This window comes from Asterias rubens, chromosome 16, assembly GCF_902459465.1.
Source record: "Asterias rubens chromosome 16, eAstRub1.3, whole genome shotgun sequence".
In the NCBI taxonomy this organism is placed as follows: Eukaryota; Metazoa; Echinodermata; class Asteroidea; order Forcipulatida; family Asteriidae; genus Asterias; species Asterias rubens.
Genome location: NC_047077.1, coordinates 1,956,014 through 1,974,034, shown reverse-complemented (window position 1 = coordinate 1,974,034; position 18,021 = coordinate 1,956,014). Strand labels below are relative to the sequence as shown.

At 38.6% G+C, this 18,021-nt stretch overlaps 1 protein-coding gene across 7 annotated transcripts in view; it reads right to left on the bottom strand.

Moving 5' to 3' along the window:
* Nucleotides 1-1,078: 1,078 nt before the first annotated feature.
* LOC117300674 (calmodulin-regulated spectrin-associated protein 1-like) overlaps nt 1,079-18,021 on the bottom strand; it is a 59,296-nt gene continuing 42,353 nt past the window's right edge. For 5 of the 7 annotated variants that reach the window (XM_033784387.1, XM_033784386.1, XM_033784392.1 and 2 more), the window contains 5 exons: nt 16,288-16,432; nt 12,455-12,790; nt 7,616-7,734; nt 6,277-6,440; nt 1,079-5,353 (listed from right to left, as the gene is read on the bottom strand). In XM_033784387.1, the coding sequence (XP_033640278.1) occupies nt 5,230-5,353; nt 6,277-6,440; nt 7,616-7,734; nt 12,455-12,790; nt 16,288-16,432 (888 nt within the window). In that variant the 3' untranslated portion in view covers nt 1,079-5,229. Of the gene's footprint in view, nt 5,354-6,276; nt 6,441-7,615; nt 7,735-12,454; nt 12,791-14,518; nt 14,630-16,287; nt 16,433-18,021 lie in introns of all 7 variants that reach the window. The other 2 variants (XM_033784390.1, XM_033784391.1) reach the window with 2 other exon arrangements.

Genomic DNA, 18,021 nt, shown 5'->3' with positions numbered 1-18,021 from the left:
GTCCAACAAGGGCTACTTGGTCCAGTGGTTAGACTGCAGGATCGACTTGCAATTACCAGAACGCTAACCACTGATTTCACAATGACTAGATTTTAAGTATAGTCGCCTAGTTATTAAATCACAATTTCTTGATTTCTGCCAGCTTGGTGTATATATCTCTTTGTGGGAGTTTGCCAAGTTACTGTGGCGTTAAGATCATGTCATCTGAACAAACAAATACAGAGGTCACCTTTGCTTAAATTAGACCCCTGGTACAAAACATCACAAGACCCAAACAGTGCCCTCGATGAGGATCTATATTTGTGGTTTTTGAGTTTGCAATAGGCCCACCTTGGGAATGTTTCATATTTTGCTTTACAGTGATTTCAGTTGTGTAGTAGATGTTGCTTTAAAATGCAGAACTGTTTCCTGGTCCGAAAATTTTGCACAAATTTATAATTGCTTTAAACTTCCCAGTTTGTATATTTTAAATGTAATATTAATATTAAAATGGTCGTTTTCAACTAGCACCATGCCTGCTATGGGGGCAGATGGTATCCCCCCCCCCAAAAAAAAAGCGTAGAACACAGTGAGTACCCCCCCCCCTTAAATCTTCAATGAAGACTATATGGGGGAGAGTACATTAGGCCAAATTGCAAGCATCAAATGTTTGATTTAGCCATGCTACAAATTAGAACGAAATGGGCGTTTTTATCATCAAACGCAAGTCTTGCATGCGAGTTCGGACCTTGAAAATCCGCTCTTGAAGGGCAGGCCTGGAATTTCATCTTTGAACATGTTGAAAGGGCAAGGCCGATTTCATTTTGCAAAGGGCACTTCCATTGGAAAGTGTTAAAGTCAATTCCAGACCTGGAAAGGGGGACAGCATTCAGCAGCCACTGCCAGAAACACCGGGGCAAGCCCCTTCTCTTGGCGATAAGTGTTCACTGGGTACTTTTTATGTGCATTACAAAACACACAGGACCTACAGCTTAACGTCCCATCCGAAGGACGAAATAATAGTGGTTATTGGTTAAATTTTTATCTTGCCCGATTATTACAAAATAGTTTAATAAGAAAACCAAGTTTCACACATGTATTCTTTAATATCACAGACTTTTTTATTTAGTTGGCCAAGCCATAACAAAGTATATACATAAATCAATTTGAAGCCGATGTATTTTTATTGTACGTTTTATCTTTCTAACCCTACACATTTTGCTTGCTTTATATACAAATGCTTTAGTGAACTCAAAACCCTGAACAAAATGTATAATTTAGAAATGATATTTGCAATAAATTTATAGGCAATTTTTAATACAATTTTAATAAAGTTAAAAAATACAACTGCAATCTGTGCAATTTGTTTAAAGCTCCAAAAGAAAACAAAGAAATAAATAGTAAACACTTTAAGAGCCACAGTAGAAGTAAACACAACAACAATTTTTCATTTTTGTTGACGCTTTACCTCTTTCATTGAAACTTTGGTTTCCTTCGAACTATTCACACAAACATCTTTTAAACACTTTAGCATTAACATACGTTATACATATTCATAATAGCTGTCTCATACATATTTATGAGCTGATACCATTTACTGATTGGGTGGTACAACACTTTTCCTCAATTGTACATATTTTAAATTAGCATAACAAGTTATACTTAAAATTCCTTCAAAGTTACTACTATTATTTTAAAGAATTTCTTTGGGAAATGGAATATATGTTTACTTAATAACCAAATACACAATATTTTGTTTTGATATTTTAAAAACAGACTTGATATATAGTCCAGCTTATGAACTTGTAAGCATTTTCTTTAAGCATGGGTCTTAATAGGGTATTCAACAACACTCAAATATTAAATGGAGTAATTTTAATACAACAGAATCCCCTCCCAAAAGACAGCTTCACAAAAAAACAACTTTTTGCCAGGGCCCATTTTCATACAGCTGTTGAGCAGAAAATTATGCTTGGCAAGTTATTTTGCTAAGCAAGAAACTAACAGGGTACCATTTGTTGCAATATTAACTATATTTTATTCTGTCTGGTAACCTATTTTTGATTAGCAAATTTTTGTGTGCTTATATGCTTTATATTCTGTGATGCAATCAACTTCTACTGACTGTAATAAACGCGTTTATTGTTGTCTAATTCAATTTGTGTCTATTTCTTTGAGAAGTTGGTGTGATTACATTGTCCCTAACATTATTTTTAGTACATAAGAAACCTAACAAAAAGACACATTGAAATACTCCACAGTGGCACAAAGCAAAAACTATGCTGATTGGATGGGCAATACCATTTCATAGATCATGGGTGTGTCATTTGTTAAAAGTAAAATTCACAATTTTGTGGAGTATTTTCAAAAAGTTTTTTACAAATTGAGCAAATGCCCTCTCAACATTGCTAGTGATAAGAAATGCATTAAACTCTACTAGCTTTGAACTTGGTACCCTTAAAGAGGCAATCTCATCCCAACTGCTAGATCAAGGCCATCAATATCTGATCTACGAATAGAAATAGAATGCGGAGAACAGCAAATGTGACATTGTGCGTGCGATGTCGTTGTGAGACCAAATTTGTAGTTGCGCGTGTATGGCACAATTAGCATATTACATGACTGTTTTGCCAAACACATCCGTCAGTGATATTATTTTGCCATACAGTAGGCGTCATGAACATTGACCAATAAAGACAAGTAGAAACGGGTTATGTGCATTGCCGTACACGATCATTTTGCCATACACGCGTGTCACCTGGTGCGATATGCCGCGTCCATAGACAACCCACTGGGCGGTCGAGCTCAGCGTTCTCCGGGTTCTATTTCTATGGCTCTCTGAAAATCGCAGGCCCCCGATTCAATGCACAGAATGGCTGAAAGAAATCAGAAACTTCTAAAACCAACATACAAAAGTTGTCATTGTATAACAAACTAAAAAAACAAAAATTCTCAAAGGACTTGCATAAGTCTAAAAGCCAACACCTTCATCAGCCTCTGTAAAATTATATGGTAAAAAAAAAAATATTCTTTTATGTTTTTATCCATTGACCTTTTCTTAAAAAAGCAGTGCATGCTGGTCTAGCTAGCGATCAAGCTAGACCAGCATGCAACTCATTCCACGCCACGAGTATTTGCAATAATGTCTATTAAAGGTCTGACTTTTATGTGAGAAGTTATAATACACCATCCAATTATTATTGACCATAATTTTAAAAAACCTTGTGTTTTATAGCAAACTTTGAGGGACCTTCAAAATTACCCTTTTTAATGATTGAAGTTATAAATATTACTTTAGACCAAATAAAGATTATAATTCACATAAATAATGCCAAAATAAATTACCAAAACGGGGAAGGGTTTTTACGCTGGTTTATAGAATCTACCATAATGCCTGACCGATAACTGCTTACAAATCTAAGCCTTTTTAGATATGGCAGACACAGCACTATAAGGTTTGGGTAAATTTGTGTGTATACACCCAAACCAAACATTACACTCCTATCACGTCCGCCATATACTGTTCAATTAACCAAGAACTATCAGGAGCCTGACCAATAGAGTATAAGTCAGGATAAGTCAGGCTGAATCCAAATTTATGGCTACGGCTATGACTGTTGCTAAGGGTGTTGCTAAGGAGGATTTATACCTCACTTGCATGAATGAGCCGCAATCCAATCATAGCCATAGCCGTCTGAAGACATTAAGCCGAATTACAAATGGTTTTACATACTTAGAAACTGCTTGTCATTTGTATTAAATTTATTTTTAAATTGGCAAAGTTTTCTTCCAAAACACCAAATAACTTGATTGTACAATACCTTGTTTACAATTCTGCAGCAGAAAACTATAAAATGTTTTAAAGTTCGCTATTATTTTGAACAATCTGTTTACCGTTTAATATAACAATTACGACTTTGCAACAACTATACAACATTGCACTGGCATATATGTATTATGTTTTATGATATATGGTAAGTTATATGTTAATGTTAATTTACTAAACGGCACTTGAACAAAGCATTTCTTTTCTTTTTTTGAGAAAACTCACAGAAACAACCTGGAGTATTTTGTTTTGAATTTTTATATTCATACAACTTGTCCCTTTACTGAGAAACTTTCCACTGTGTTTAATACAATGAAATTATTTTTAAAGTGTGCCTTCAACTTTATTTTTTGAATGTTTGTTTAGAGCTTACAACTTCGAACATTTTGGTTTCTGTATTTATAATGTTCATATAACTTGTCCTTGTATTGAGAAACTTTTTACTGTGTTTTAATGCAATGAATTTGTTCTTACAGTGTGTTTTCAACTATTTTGTTTTATAATTGATACGGCATACAACAGCTTCAATGTTTGCTTCATTGCAGACTACAAAATGCCACCAATATAATTTTCTTTTAAACACAATGAATTGAGCTGTTTAAGCAGAAAATGTGACGTCATGCACCTCGAGCCAGCCCCAAGTGACCCGTTCCACAAGCAGGGCACTTGGGGCTTACCCAGGAGATTCCTTGGATTGACGTCAAAGCTATTCGAACGTACCGGGGGCAGACCGGGGGTCGACCCAGGGAAGCAAATCAAACCCACCCTGTATCGCCACCATGCAAAGTTTATACTTTTAAGTGGCATCTGAAAGATCTAGAAGCCTCTGAACACAAACACTTTCAGAAAGACTGATGGATATTCACATTTCCGACAAATTTTCAAAAATATTACCTCAAAATGTATAGAAGAAAAGTTTTGGGAAAAAAAAGCTTGAAAAAAATTATGAAAAAAGGGTTCAACAAACAGTGTATATATATCAATATAATTATGGCTAAATGTTATCAAGCACAATACAATTACTGGAATCTGTTTACCAAGTCAAGATGCTTTACAAAGTCTTTTAATTCTTACTGGCTTCGAGCTAAACTTGATAACAAAAAAATCAGCTTAGCAAATTTTGTGATATTGGACAGTGGGTCAATGAGCAGTTTATCATAAGAAAAGTTTGCTTAGCACAAATAATCTTGCTTAGAAAATGACTTGTCACCAGTCAAAACATCATTTAATACACTGGTAGTGACTGGTCCCCTACTAGTTTTATTCTTAATGAATAATTTGGCTTATGGTGTTTGTCTTAATAGTTTTTTTTATGACAATGAACCATTCCACCTGGAGAGACTGATGCAAGTTAAATATTCTATTACCTTAAATATATCTACAATGAAACTACAGCAACTGTCTGACCAATCAAAGTCAGTGGCTCATCTTTTCTTTGGCGGTCCTTTTTTACTCAGCCAATAGGAAGATCCGATGGTCAGACCATCGACCGATACGGACATTGTCTTGGAGGGAATCTTGCTGAACTGTTTACTTCCGGAATTGTATCTGAATGTCACAAACGAAAAACCAATATCAATAAACGTGTTAACAAATTATAATAATAATAATATTGAAGTCTTATAAAGCGCACGTACATGTATCTACCAAACAAGGCACTCAAGGCTCTTAGTATATACAAACTTTCAGAAAGATAGCCTATTGCAGTGATGAAATCTGAGACCCAGAATCGAGTTAATAGAATAGAATTGAATAAATAGAATAGATAGAATAGAATAGAATAGATTTATTTATTGTCCACGTTAAAAAACATAGAAACTTGACGTCCACTGGCCAAATACAAGTATACACAATCAATATCAAAACTATGGGTGCATTCGTTTAGCTTCCCTGGGTCGACCCCGGTCTGTTCCGGTACATTCGAATAGCTTTGATGGGGCTCACCCGGGTCGGCCCCCAGTGCCCTGCTTGTGGAGTGGATCACTTTGGGGTGACCTGAGGTGCATGCCGTCACCACGAGAGGGCCAGTGTGATTGCTCGATTAGCTCTTGTCAGGGGCTCACCCGAGTGAGCACTGCGGGGTCGACCCAGGGAAGCTTATCGAACGCACCCAATATAAATTACAAAATAAGTTAAGTTAGAAATACAAAGCAACAAAAGAAAAAAGACCCGCACACTTTAAAAAAAATGCACCAGCCACAACAACGCCAACCGATCACATAGGACATCAAGACATAATCCTGAGGTCGTAGATTCGTATATCGCTCTAGTAATTTTTCGTTGTACAACCCAAAATACTTTCAGCCAGTTTCCCTTTTGGTTTACTGTTATTAATGTAAAGAAATTTCACTAACATTGCTAATAAAGACAGTGAGCACTACTTTTGAGGACCCCCTCCGCAAAGTCAAACTTTTTTATCAACATTTTGTTCTCAACAAAAATCTGTAAAGATCTGATAACTGACTACTCACTTGTATAGATTCTCATACATCTTTTGAGTAATATGTCTGGGACCGACACCAAAGAGTTTCCAAAGCTCCTCAGTGTCTGGTGAGTAGCTGTAGACTGAGCGGAATTGGAGCTGGGCGTCACGGAATAAGATGATGAAATGTTTAGCATCAGCCTTGGCTAGCTCCTGAGAAAACCAAACCAAACAAATACGGGATTTAATAATAGTAATAATAGAATACTTTAAAAGAACCATATACATACATAAACATACAACACCCGTAAAATGGACAAAAAGACACGAGCTTACTCTTGTATACATGTTTAAAAGCGTACATCAATGAAGCACGCAGCGTTCTCGGTTTGATGTCAGATACCTACGGCACATGCACGCACATACAAGCGCACACACTAACAGACGCCATGTTGTAGGGCAGATATTTGAATGATAACGTCATATTCAATACGGTCTATACCATGCCTGATATGGGGCAGAGGGAAACCCCAAATGTTCCCATACTTGAACACACTATTTTCTTCTTGCACAGAAGTACCCCTTGCATCCTTTATAGAATTCCAGCGCTTCCAAGCACACCATGCAGACACAATAGAGGAGGGATACAACCATTCCCCATATCGAGCCCCAAAATTTTCTTTCTGGACTTAATTAGTAGTAAAAGTTAGTTTTTATAAAGCGCTTCTCTCGTCCGAAGGGCATCCCAAAGCACTCACATTATTACCCCTGGTCACTGGGCCTTAAATCATTCCTTAAAGGCAGTGGACACTATCGGTAATTACTCAAAATAATTATTAGCATGAAACCTTACTTGGTAACGAGTAATGGGGAGCTGTTGATAAACGGCTCCCTCTGAAGTATCGTAGTTTTCGAGAAAGAAGTATTTTTCCACTAATTTGATTTTGAGACCTCAGAATTAGATTTTGAGGTCTCTAAATCAAGCATCTGAAAGCACACAACTTCATGTGACAAGGGTGTTTTTTCTTTCATTATTATCTCGCAACGACGACCAATATTGAGCTCAAATTTTCACATGTTTGTTATTTTATGCATTTGTTGAGATACACCAAGTGAAAAGACCTGTCTTTGACAATTACTTATAGTGTCCAGTGTCTTTAAACCATCTCAGCTCCCTGGGGAGTATACAGCTTTGTGCAACATTAATATGCTCTACTCGGCTAAATCAATCACAAGAACCATCTCTGCCCTCACAGGTACCCATTTACCCCTGGGTGGGAGAAGCAAGTGGCACGGCTCCCGAACCCACACTCTGCTGAACAGAATCACCAGAGCTTGAATTTGGTGCTCTTATTCGGCGCTCAGCCACGACACCCTACACGACTTACCTCTAAGACTTTATCTTTATGATCCTTATTGACCTCTCCAGCAAGCACACAATGAGAGATAGCGTTTGTGATGATATGACGATTCGACTTAGTGGTTGGTTTCACGTATAACTTGGGACCTGTCAAATTCAAACACACAATCAACAAATAAATAACTACACAATAAACCTGTTTCGGTACCATGTACATGTACACGTAAATGCTTCACGTAGCTACGGTGTCATCTAAGGCCAATTGGAAGTGAAAATTTCATCGAGCAACAAATATAAATTAGACAAATGAGGGATCTTGCAATAATTAAGCCGTACCCGAATAAGCCAGTTGCGAGTTAGATTTGAACAATGTCTGGTACATACAATGACTTGCTTAGTCACAGTGTGTCGCTAACATTTGAATTCCTCAGACTATAGACCGATCCGACGCGCACCGGGGGCGCAAATGTTTAGCACCGCGCGCCATTGCAGGGGTGCACATGTGCCAAGTTTTGTGCACAAAGACATAAGGAAATCATGTTTCTTTTTACTATTTATGGAAATTAAATGTTTTCCTCAACGAATAACACAATTTCCTTAACAGGACATCATGATAATACCAATGTAGATCACTGGCCACAAACATTTACGACAAAATATAAGCCGAATCATCTTGAAAAAGTGCTTGTCTTAGGGGAGTTAGGGGTCAAACACGCGGAAACTGCATAAAAGTAGCTAATGCGGTACATCGGCAAGGTAGTTTGTCAGAATTTCAGTATTTTACTTTCTGCTTAATTAAAACAAATTATCAAGATTGTAATACGTTGTTATATCAATCAGCCATATCACGGAAATTTCATAGATGATCGAGGAAGACATTAAATTCCCATAAAAAGTGAAAAGGAAAACGATTTTCTCGTGTCTTTGTGCACAAAACTAGGCACAAAGAAACCCCAGCAATGGCGCGCAGCGCATGGCGGCGCCCAGCACTTGCGCGCCTGGATCGGTCTATAGAGGCAGTCGCTATGTCAAATGGTTCGGGCAAGCCTTTGTATAGCAACCTCCAGATGAGCAGACCGTGGTACCATTGTGTCATACACATCCATTCAGGTAGTGTATCCCTGAATCATGTGACATAGCAACTGTCTATATAGGCTGAGGAATTCAAATTTATGTGTAACAGACAATATTCCAATCTAACATGCAAACTGCTTATTGGCAGCTACAGCTGTGGCTCTGACTGTTACTAAGGGCGTTACTAAGGACCTGCTACAGACAATGTGACCTGTGACATCACATGTTTACAAAAGAGCCACAGAGCATGGACTTCCTGCAGGCACGATTTGTACACAGCTCAATGGAAGAAAACATAAAATCTTATACTTTATGGAGATTGCACTTTCTAATTCGTATCAACTTTTGATATGATGGTAGGGGGCACATCTCAAAACTTGCCCAGCTTTTACTTTCAAAACTTTTGGATGTATGTAGAAATTATGACACGAAATGTCAACTTTCCAATAGGACCAGTGCAGTATCTTGCCTGCCAGGATACCCAAAGAATGCGAAAGGTCACACTTATTGTAAACAAAGTTCACATGGTCTATACTTCGATGCATGATGATGAGGTGATAAAGTCAAAGCCATAGATGTAGCTGCCAATTTTGACTTGGACTAAGCTTCATGCATCTGTTCATGCAAGGGATAAACTTGACTTGGCTTAACACAAGAGGTGTTTCAGTTCAATGTTCACATATACTTTTAAACAAAGAGAGTGATGGGACTTGTTATAAATGGATTGCACAGTATGACATTAAAAATGGATGGATTGCACATGTAGCATCATCGACCGAATGGAAAAGTGCACATGTGTATGCGCTGTGCAAGACTCTCAGCCAATAGCCCTTTCTCACGCTGTCACCATCTTGGTCATGTTCCCTGTTTCCAATAACAGTAATGAATGCTAACATTCATTGCACATGGCACCGGACTATTATGTCATCCAGCCTCAGTTTGGTTACAATGAGTTGGAATGGAGTAAAATTAAGATGGCCACACAATGATAAAGATCTATGATAGCCTTTCACGCGTGCATGTTTCCTTAAACTTGGCAGTCAATGACATGTGTAATCCATCTACATGTATTGTTCCATTATTCCCCTTCTACAGGTACATTCCCGTTTCCTCTTTTTCTCAGTTCAACAAAAAAAAAGCGTTGTGGGGAACTTTGCCTTGTGCTCCATTGGGTAAAAGTCCCCACAGAACACAAGTTTATGTACATGTACACTGATCGATTTATTCCATCCTGCGTGGACATATTCAATCCAGAATTTCGCAATATCTCAAAAACGAAACCACCTGTTTATTAAAATGAACTTTTTACATGTTAGTTTTGTTGTATACATCTACGTTTATTAAAACAATCAACTGGTTTGAAAAACCAAACGTATACTTTGCCTTTCAAGGAAGATACAGCTTAGGTTAATCTACCATCTTGAAAATGGCAGTAATGTGTTCGTTACAAACGTGGTGATTGGTCAAATACTAAACAATGAAACAGCTGATTGGTGGAAATAGTTTGAATGCTGGGAGAGTCTGAAGGCATAGCATGGAGAGAGGATGTACAGGTAGAGAAATGGACAGCAATGAGCCTTGTCTGGGGTTTCTTTACACATGGGTTTATATTATTGGTAATGGGTATAATGGGTGGAAAGGGGAATTCAAGATCATTGATGCTGGTGTCTAAATCATGGGTTACAAAGTGCAGAATGGGTATTGGGTGGCATTGGATATTCAAGATCATAGGCGCTGAGGTCTGACTCATGGGTTATTAGGGGACAAAATGATAATAATAATAATAATTTGGGGGCTAATCATCCTTATTTGCAGCTAAGAGCTGAATTGCGAAGAAAGCGGCTACAACGTGTTCGAGAAGCAGGCATGCAAGGGCGCCTTTGGCTGCCAGCCACATCAACCCATTATGACCACGGAGCACAGCCAAAGATCGAAAGTGTTTGATTTTTTTTCCCGAGGGAGGAAAACCGGATGGTCTGGAAAACCCTCGTGGCACAGCAGAGAACCAACGCACAACTCAACTCACATGGCCCTGGCTGGGTATCGAACCTTGGTGAGAGGAGAGCGCTTTACGCGCAAGCCAACCATGCCACCGAATGGGTATTGGGTATAAGGGGAGTTGAAAAATCATGGGTGCTTATGTCTGAATCCTGGGTTATGAGGGGACCGAATGGGTACTGGGTATAATGGGTAGAAAGGGGAATTCAAGATCATGGGTTCTGACGTCTGATTCTTGGGTTATAAGGAGACAGAATGGGTACTGGGTATAATGGGTAGAAAGGGGAATTCAAGATCATGGGTTCTGACATCTGATTCTTGGGTTATAAGGAGACAGAATGGGTACTGGGTATAATGGGTAGAAAGGGGAATTCAAGATCATGGGTTCTGACGTCTGATTCTTGGGTTATAAGGAGACAGAATGGGTACTGGGTATAATGGGTAGAAAGGGGAATTCAAGATCATGGGTTCTGACGTCTGATTCTTGGGTTATAAAGAGACAGAATGGGTACTGGGTATAATGGGTAGAAAGGGGAATTCAAGATCATGGGTTCTGATGTCTGATTCTTGGGTTATAAGGAGACAGAATGGGTACTGGGTATAATGGGTAGAAAGGGGAATTCAAGATCATGGGTTCTGACGTCTGATTCTTGGGTTATAAGGAGACAGAATGGGTACTGGGTATAATGGGTAGAAAGGGGAATTCAAGATCATGGGTTCTGACGTCTGATTCTTGGGTTATAAGGAGACAGAATGGGTACTGGGTACAATGGGAATTAAACATCACGGGTGCTTATGTGAGAAGCATGGGTTATGGGACAGAATGGGTACTGGTCATAATGGGTGGAATTTGGAACTCAAGGTTATAGGTGCTTATGTTTGAATCATGGGTTATTAGGGGAGAGAATGGGTATTGGGTATAAGGGGTGGAATTTGAGAATTAAAGTTCCTGGGTGCTCATGGGTTTCGAGGGGACAGAATGTGTACTGGGTATAAACGGATGGAATTGAGAATTCGGTGAAATCTTTATAAGTATATCTTGAAGTCTTTATAATTTCACTCAGTTTCGCCTTGTGTAATAGAATGTTCCAGGTTTCACCTTTCGATTATATTCTGCGTCCATGCACTCAAATGCATCCAACATTTCTATAATATAATAAGAGGCAAAGAACCTTCTGGGGTAAACGGGAAACACAGAAAGACGGATGTGGAGGGATATAGGGTTCAATACGCTTAAAGAGATGCAGTGTCTAAAATGCATGCATCCACTGGGAAACCATCAAGGAACCAGACTACCATGGGGGGCAAAGGTCAAACACTGACTTGAAGATGTATTTTGGGGCAACGCTTTTGCAATACATCAAACGTGCACATCGGCCACTGATACAGGTATGCACACAAAATAATGCAGCATAGTCACAAGCGTTTACATGCAAGGTTTAGGGTGAGGTAAAACGGGACATGAAATAACACTTTGATTGTCTCTGTAGGGTTCTGTGTGTTCAGTCACGCCTCTGTATACATGTTCCACCTACTTTCGTTGTATGCTATAATGATGTAATGTAAAGGCAAAGCTTGCTAAACAGCGATATTTGGATATGGGGGTTCTGTACAACAGAACAAACATTGCAGACAACTATCGGGATCACCAGTAAACCATAATGAAGCTCAATCATGCAAATCAAATCAACTCAAAATGGCGTCAACGGCTTTTACATGCAGGGGTAGGGAGTCCAAAACACACAGGGTGACAAAACGTCGAATTAGCAGACACAATAAATCACGGTCCACAAACCCTGGTAGTCCACGGCTGCACCACCGCCTCCCGAGCCACTACTGTCCAGCGAGACGACACTGGCCGCACACGACCCCGTGACCTTCTCCTCCAGATGACCTTTGACAAGCGGCAGTTTCTCCTTCTTACCATTGGGCTCCGGGCTATTGGGCTCTTTGACCTTAATGACCTTAGGGGATTCGGGGGTTGGTTGCTTGGCAACCTTTTCGGGAGACGGTTGAGGAGGGGATTTCTTCACCGCTTTTGGGATTTTAGTACCAACAGCGCCTTTTTTAGTTTCGGGCGGGACAGTCTGCTGATTGGGTGGTGAAGTGGTTGGCTCAGGCTCATTTTTTTCTGTGAGGGTTGTGATATGATAGTGAAAGTTAGTGCAAAATGTGTAAATAAATATGCATAGGCAGAGGTAATGAAAACCCATTCTGAAAGTGTGTCACCCAGCAACCTGTCTTCCATTTTGGGACAAATACAAACAAACAAAAACATGTCCTGTAAAGTGAGAGTCTTTTACTTGAAATGTGCACAGACGATGACAATTTGATCTCTAAATGGAGCAACAAACGTTGTCATTATTGACAAAGGACTATTCTTCAGGTTTCCAGGCCATTCGAATATTATTAGTTCAGGCAGTCAGAGTGAAGCAAATGACCATGAGTAATGAAATGAATTAACTTGTTCAAGACGAGTAGAAGAATCTGAAGTCATGGTGAGATAGGGTGACAAATGGTGACAGTTGGTGACATTTGGTGACATTTGGATGGTATGTCAAAAGAGTGAGTTTTATACCTTTTATTAACTCTTCGTTTGAATGACGGCTTTTGAGATAGGTTAACTCGAGATAGTTTGACAATGAACCCTGAAACAGCCCAGGAATACCTCAAGCTGAGGTGTTTTCCACCTGATTTATTTTGCGTTTCTCACTAAAACAGGTTATGTTCCCGTCAGGAAGCCTGAAACTTCCTGATCAGAAACACCAAGGCCAAATGTAACAGAGCTGCTTAAGCACAACAAATTATGCTTACCAGAATATGGTTACCAGCCAAACGACCATGTCACATGTACAATTTGTGACTGGCTCATTTCCGCTTAGCAGAAAAATTTTCAAAAATATTTTCTGATAAAACAGCTACAGCTGGGCCCCGGGCCTCAGTCTGATGTGCTTGACCACTCAAAAACGACTCGCCAATTAAGCGGCACCATGATGTGAAAACGCTGCTTTTAAACTAACACTCCTGAACTTTTCACATTTACTCAAATAAGGAACACACTCATTTATGCAAATATATTGAAATGAATATGCAAATATTTAAATCAGTAAATGCAGATTTTGGCAATGAACTTTGTTGCTTTGCAAAGGAATTCAATTTTGTGGCAAACTAAAAGTTAACTTAAAAGGAAAACAAATTAATATTAGAAAAATATGGGAAAAAGTATGGATGACATTTTAAAACACTCTTCATGGGGATGGTTTCGTTAGAATCATTGAAATTCAGACTGAAAGTCACTGGACACATGTGGTAATTGTCAAAGACCAGTATTCTCCCAGACAGTATCCTAACATAGCCATACAAAAATTTGACTCAATCTGTCATCGAAGTTACAAGGGGATAATGAAAGAAAAAACAATGTTGTTGCACGAATTTGTGTGCACTTAGATGCCTGTTAAAGGCTTCAGGCCTGAAGTCTTTTACTATTTTAGTGGGAAATTACCTCTTTCTCAAAAACTACGTTGCTTCAGAGGGAGCCGTTTCTCACAATGTTTTATACTATCAACAGCTCTACACTGCTTGTTACCAAGTAAGTTTTTATGGCAACACTTATTTTGAGTAATTACCACTGGTGTCCAATGCCTTTAAGGCACAGTCAACTTAAGTCGCCGTTTGGGTTAATTCTGTTCACTGAAGACTGCACTGATCTTCAAAAACCTTCATTTAAAGAACCCAAACATGGGCAACGCAATGGAGGAAACAATGTTATAAACATGAAAGAAAAACTTTGTTAGTATGAAAATAACGATGACTCGTGAGTGGATTAGCGATGAATTGAAAGCACTCCACGCAAACATACCCGGCGCTCCGCCACCACTTAAACCCCCATGTGGCCCTTGACTGCCACGCGAGGGCCAACCACTATCGTCACGAGAGGGCGCACTCAGTGTGAAGGATTTCTTCTGGACACCTGGTAGTTGAAATGGATGTAGAAGGCCATATTGGAACTTAATATCTTTTGGCTTTGGGCTAAGGCTGTTGGGTATAGCCTGTTTGTTGATGTAGTGATCTGGATAAAAATTGCAGCCAAAGCTGCTCTTTCAGCAAAAGCCTTCTGTTGTACCCAGTTTCATGAACTGCTTACTGCAGAATTCTGTACTTACAGCACATTGCACTTTACATGATGCTGTAAGGACAAATATTTGGCAATAGTAAGCGCAGAAATCTATGGTAAGCAGTTCAATGAAATTACATCCAGACCTATTACGCATAATTAATCCACTTAACAATTTTTCGATTTGAAAGTTATTCTCACACTGGTCATTTCCTTTCTATTAATCCAACCTTTCATCGAACCAAGTTTGTTTGTTTTCCTCTTCAAAAATGCAGATTAAAAAGAAAAATCACCAAAATGCTTAAATGCTTTGAAATGCAACATACAAAAATAAAGGGAAGGCAGCTGGCATTCATGAATACATGACCTTTGACCTTTTGAAGAGTGTCAACATAAACTACGAACATTATTAATTAATAATTTATCATTTTGTCTGTTCTTATAAAAAAAAATCACTGTTATTTCCCGCCAGCATGTTTGTGACACAGTTTTGTTTGATTGTAAAGTTTTTGGTTCACCTAAGTATATAAATGTTCAATATGCCCTGACTGAAAGCAATGCAAAATGACGCTGCCAGCCTCACTACCATGGGCAGCATTACACTGTATCGATACCTCTCGTCACTAACCCCTGGAAGGGATGTGCTGAAAAACAACGGTCCCCAAAAGCGACTGCTTTGTGCGCACACTTGTTAAAAACTTTCAAGAAGTTGTGGGGTGCTTGTAGGTTGCTTAGTTCACATGTCAAACTTATTTTCACGCAATCCACTTCAAACGAATCATGTTTTTAAACAGTCAATCTACACTGCACGCTACACATGTATAAGAAGATGAAATAATGAGAGGCGACCAGTTGCTCTTTGACTTGATGCGTCTTTTGACAGCGCTCTGCGTAGACTCTAAAGCCCGGTTCGCAAAAAATAATTCGCAGCAGTTCAACTCTGCTCAACTCACTTGCGAATATCGCTGCGAAAGGAAAGTTGTGACGTCACACTCACGTCAAGTTCACATCGCATTCGCAGGAAGTATGAACTGGGCTTAACACAGAATGGATCAACAATAGGTCCAATTAAAATATCCAAAAAAGTTGGATATTATTTACAGGCACACTTCCAGGGATTGTAACCGAGCAAAGCATTCTTGGAAAAAATTGCGCAGCCACATTGTACACCTATAGCATTGAGGTTGGCTTCTGCTGATCAAAATGGATATACCCTTCACCTTTGACATGATATGAGGTCAATGGTGACACACAGGGTGAGGAGAATTTTTTTTACAAGACCAACATTCCGTTCTGAAAAAAGAAAAGTGATTCTGTTTCAAAAAACAGGAAAACACGAACGAAACTTGTTGAAGAATTGCAAGACAGGACACCTTCACGATTTCCTCGGCTAAAACTTCTTCTAAGTATAATATATTACCCTGAATGCAAATTTGTGACTAAGAGGTCAAAAGGGGTCAAGAGGTCAATTGGGTTAATCATCTCTGACCTTTGACCCAACATTAGGCACTTACTGTATTCAGCGATGTCTTTGTCATGGCCGTAGCGGCTTGTTGCCGGCCGCGCATAGTCCGTTTGATCGTCTACAACGCAAGATTTAGGGCGTGGTTTTGACGATGACTTCGTCCGCCTCACTGGGGCAGGTGGTTCATTCTCTTGCTGTAAAATAAAAAGGTACAAGAAGATAGAATCAACAGTACGTTTTTTGATATAGAGTACTCTGCGTAAGAATTTGAAACTCTTTTTGTATTCAAAGCAGTTATGACCAACCAGCCTTTAAAAAAAAAAATTTTAAGTTATACCATGTTCAGTTAGCAATTTATGACTTAAAGGTGCAAAATTGAAAAGATCTTCAAAAATGAAGTGATGACGTCACCATGACGTCATTTCACAATTCACAAGAACTTTCCAATATCTAACAACCTACTAAGTTTCAACATGATCGCATCAATACTTTGGAGTTATACGAGTTCAAAAAGTGCAAAATTAAGTCAAATAAACGAAAATCGAAACGTTGGACATTTTCTCAATCGGCCACATACGGCCAAAATATTTCTCATATTTTTTTTCATATTAACATGATAGAGTGACTACTTAGCTTTGAAAGTAAAATAGCGACCCACAAGATCACTTTTACTCCCCAAAAAATAAATTTTCAAAACGCTGTTTTTAAACAAAAACATCTTTTACACCATTGGTTTATTATAGCGCCCACTTTTGACAATGAGATGCAGCACTTTATAAAAAACCGCCACAAGAGGGTGCAATTCCTTTTTAAATGTTATAATATTTGTTAATCATGACACGGATCGGCAAATTGTGGATTATTTTGAAGGATAACCAAGTTTTATCTCGACATACACAAAAATGTATGTCTACTTATTGTTAACTTACAAGTAATTAGTTAAAACTTGTTCATAGTTTAATGGACGTATGCCAGCTTATTTCTAATACGCTGGCTTAAACGTCAAGCATTTCAGATTGATTCACAGTTAAGATCAACCATATTGATAATAATACCAAAACTTTTATACATATAGCGCCCTAATCATGTGGACATGCTCGAAGGCACTGAACATGGAAATATGGACACATTGAAAAATAAGAAAATACAAAATTATAGCAACTGGAGTAAAAGTAACGTCCAAAGATTTACTTTAAACTTACACTGTTTTAAGATAATAATCAAATTTTACTTGCTCAGGTATAAACTAGGATTTTCAAAACTTGTAATCACAGTCATTTTTATAGCATAGTTTAGGCATTCCTTAACTGTCCTGGAAACAAAAAACACATACATATCAACTGTGTTTTCCTCATAGGATGGTTGAGGCATTCCCTTAACTGTCCTATGAATAAAAACAACACAGAAGCTGTATTTTCTTCTTAGGATGGTTGAGTCATTTCCTTAACCATCCTAGGATTAAAAAGGCATAGTGACTTTGTTTTTTTCTCCTATGATGGTTGAGGTATTTCCCTAACTATCCTTTAAAAAATACATAACTGTGTTTTTCTTCTTAGGATGGTTGAGGCATTTACTCAACCATCCTATGAATACTAAAGACTTGTTAACTGTGTTTTTCCTCTTACGATGCTTAAGGCTTTTCCTTAACTATCATGTGAACAAAAACAAGTAAAGTGTCTGTGTTTCTCCTCCTATGATATTTTACGCATTTCCTCAACTTTCCCAAGTCTGTTTATTGTTCCCCCTCCCCCCTTAAAGGATAGGTTAGGCAGCTGTAAGTGTT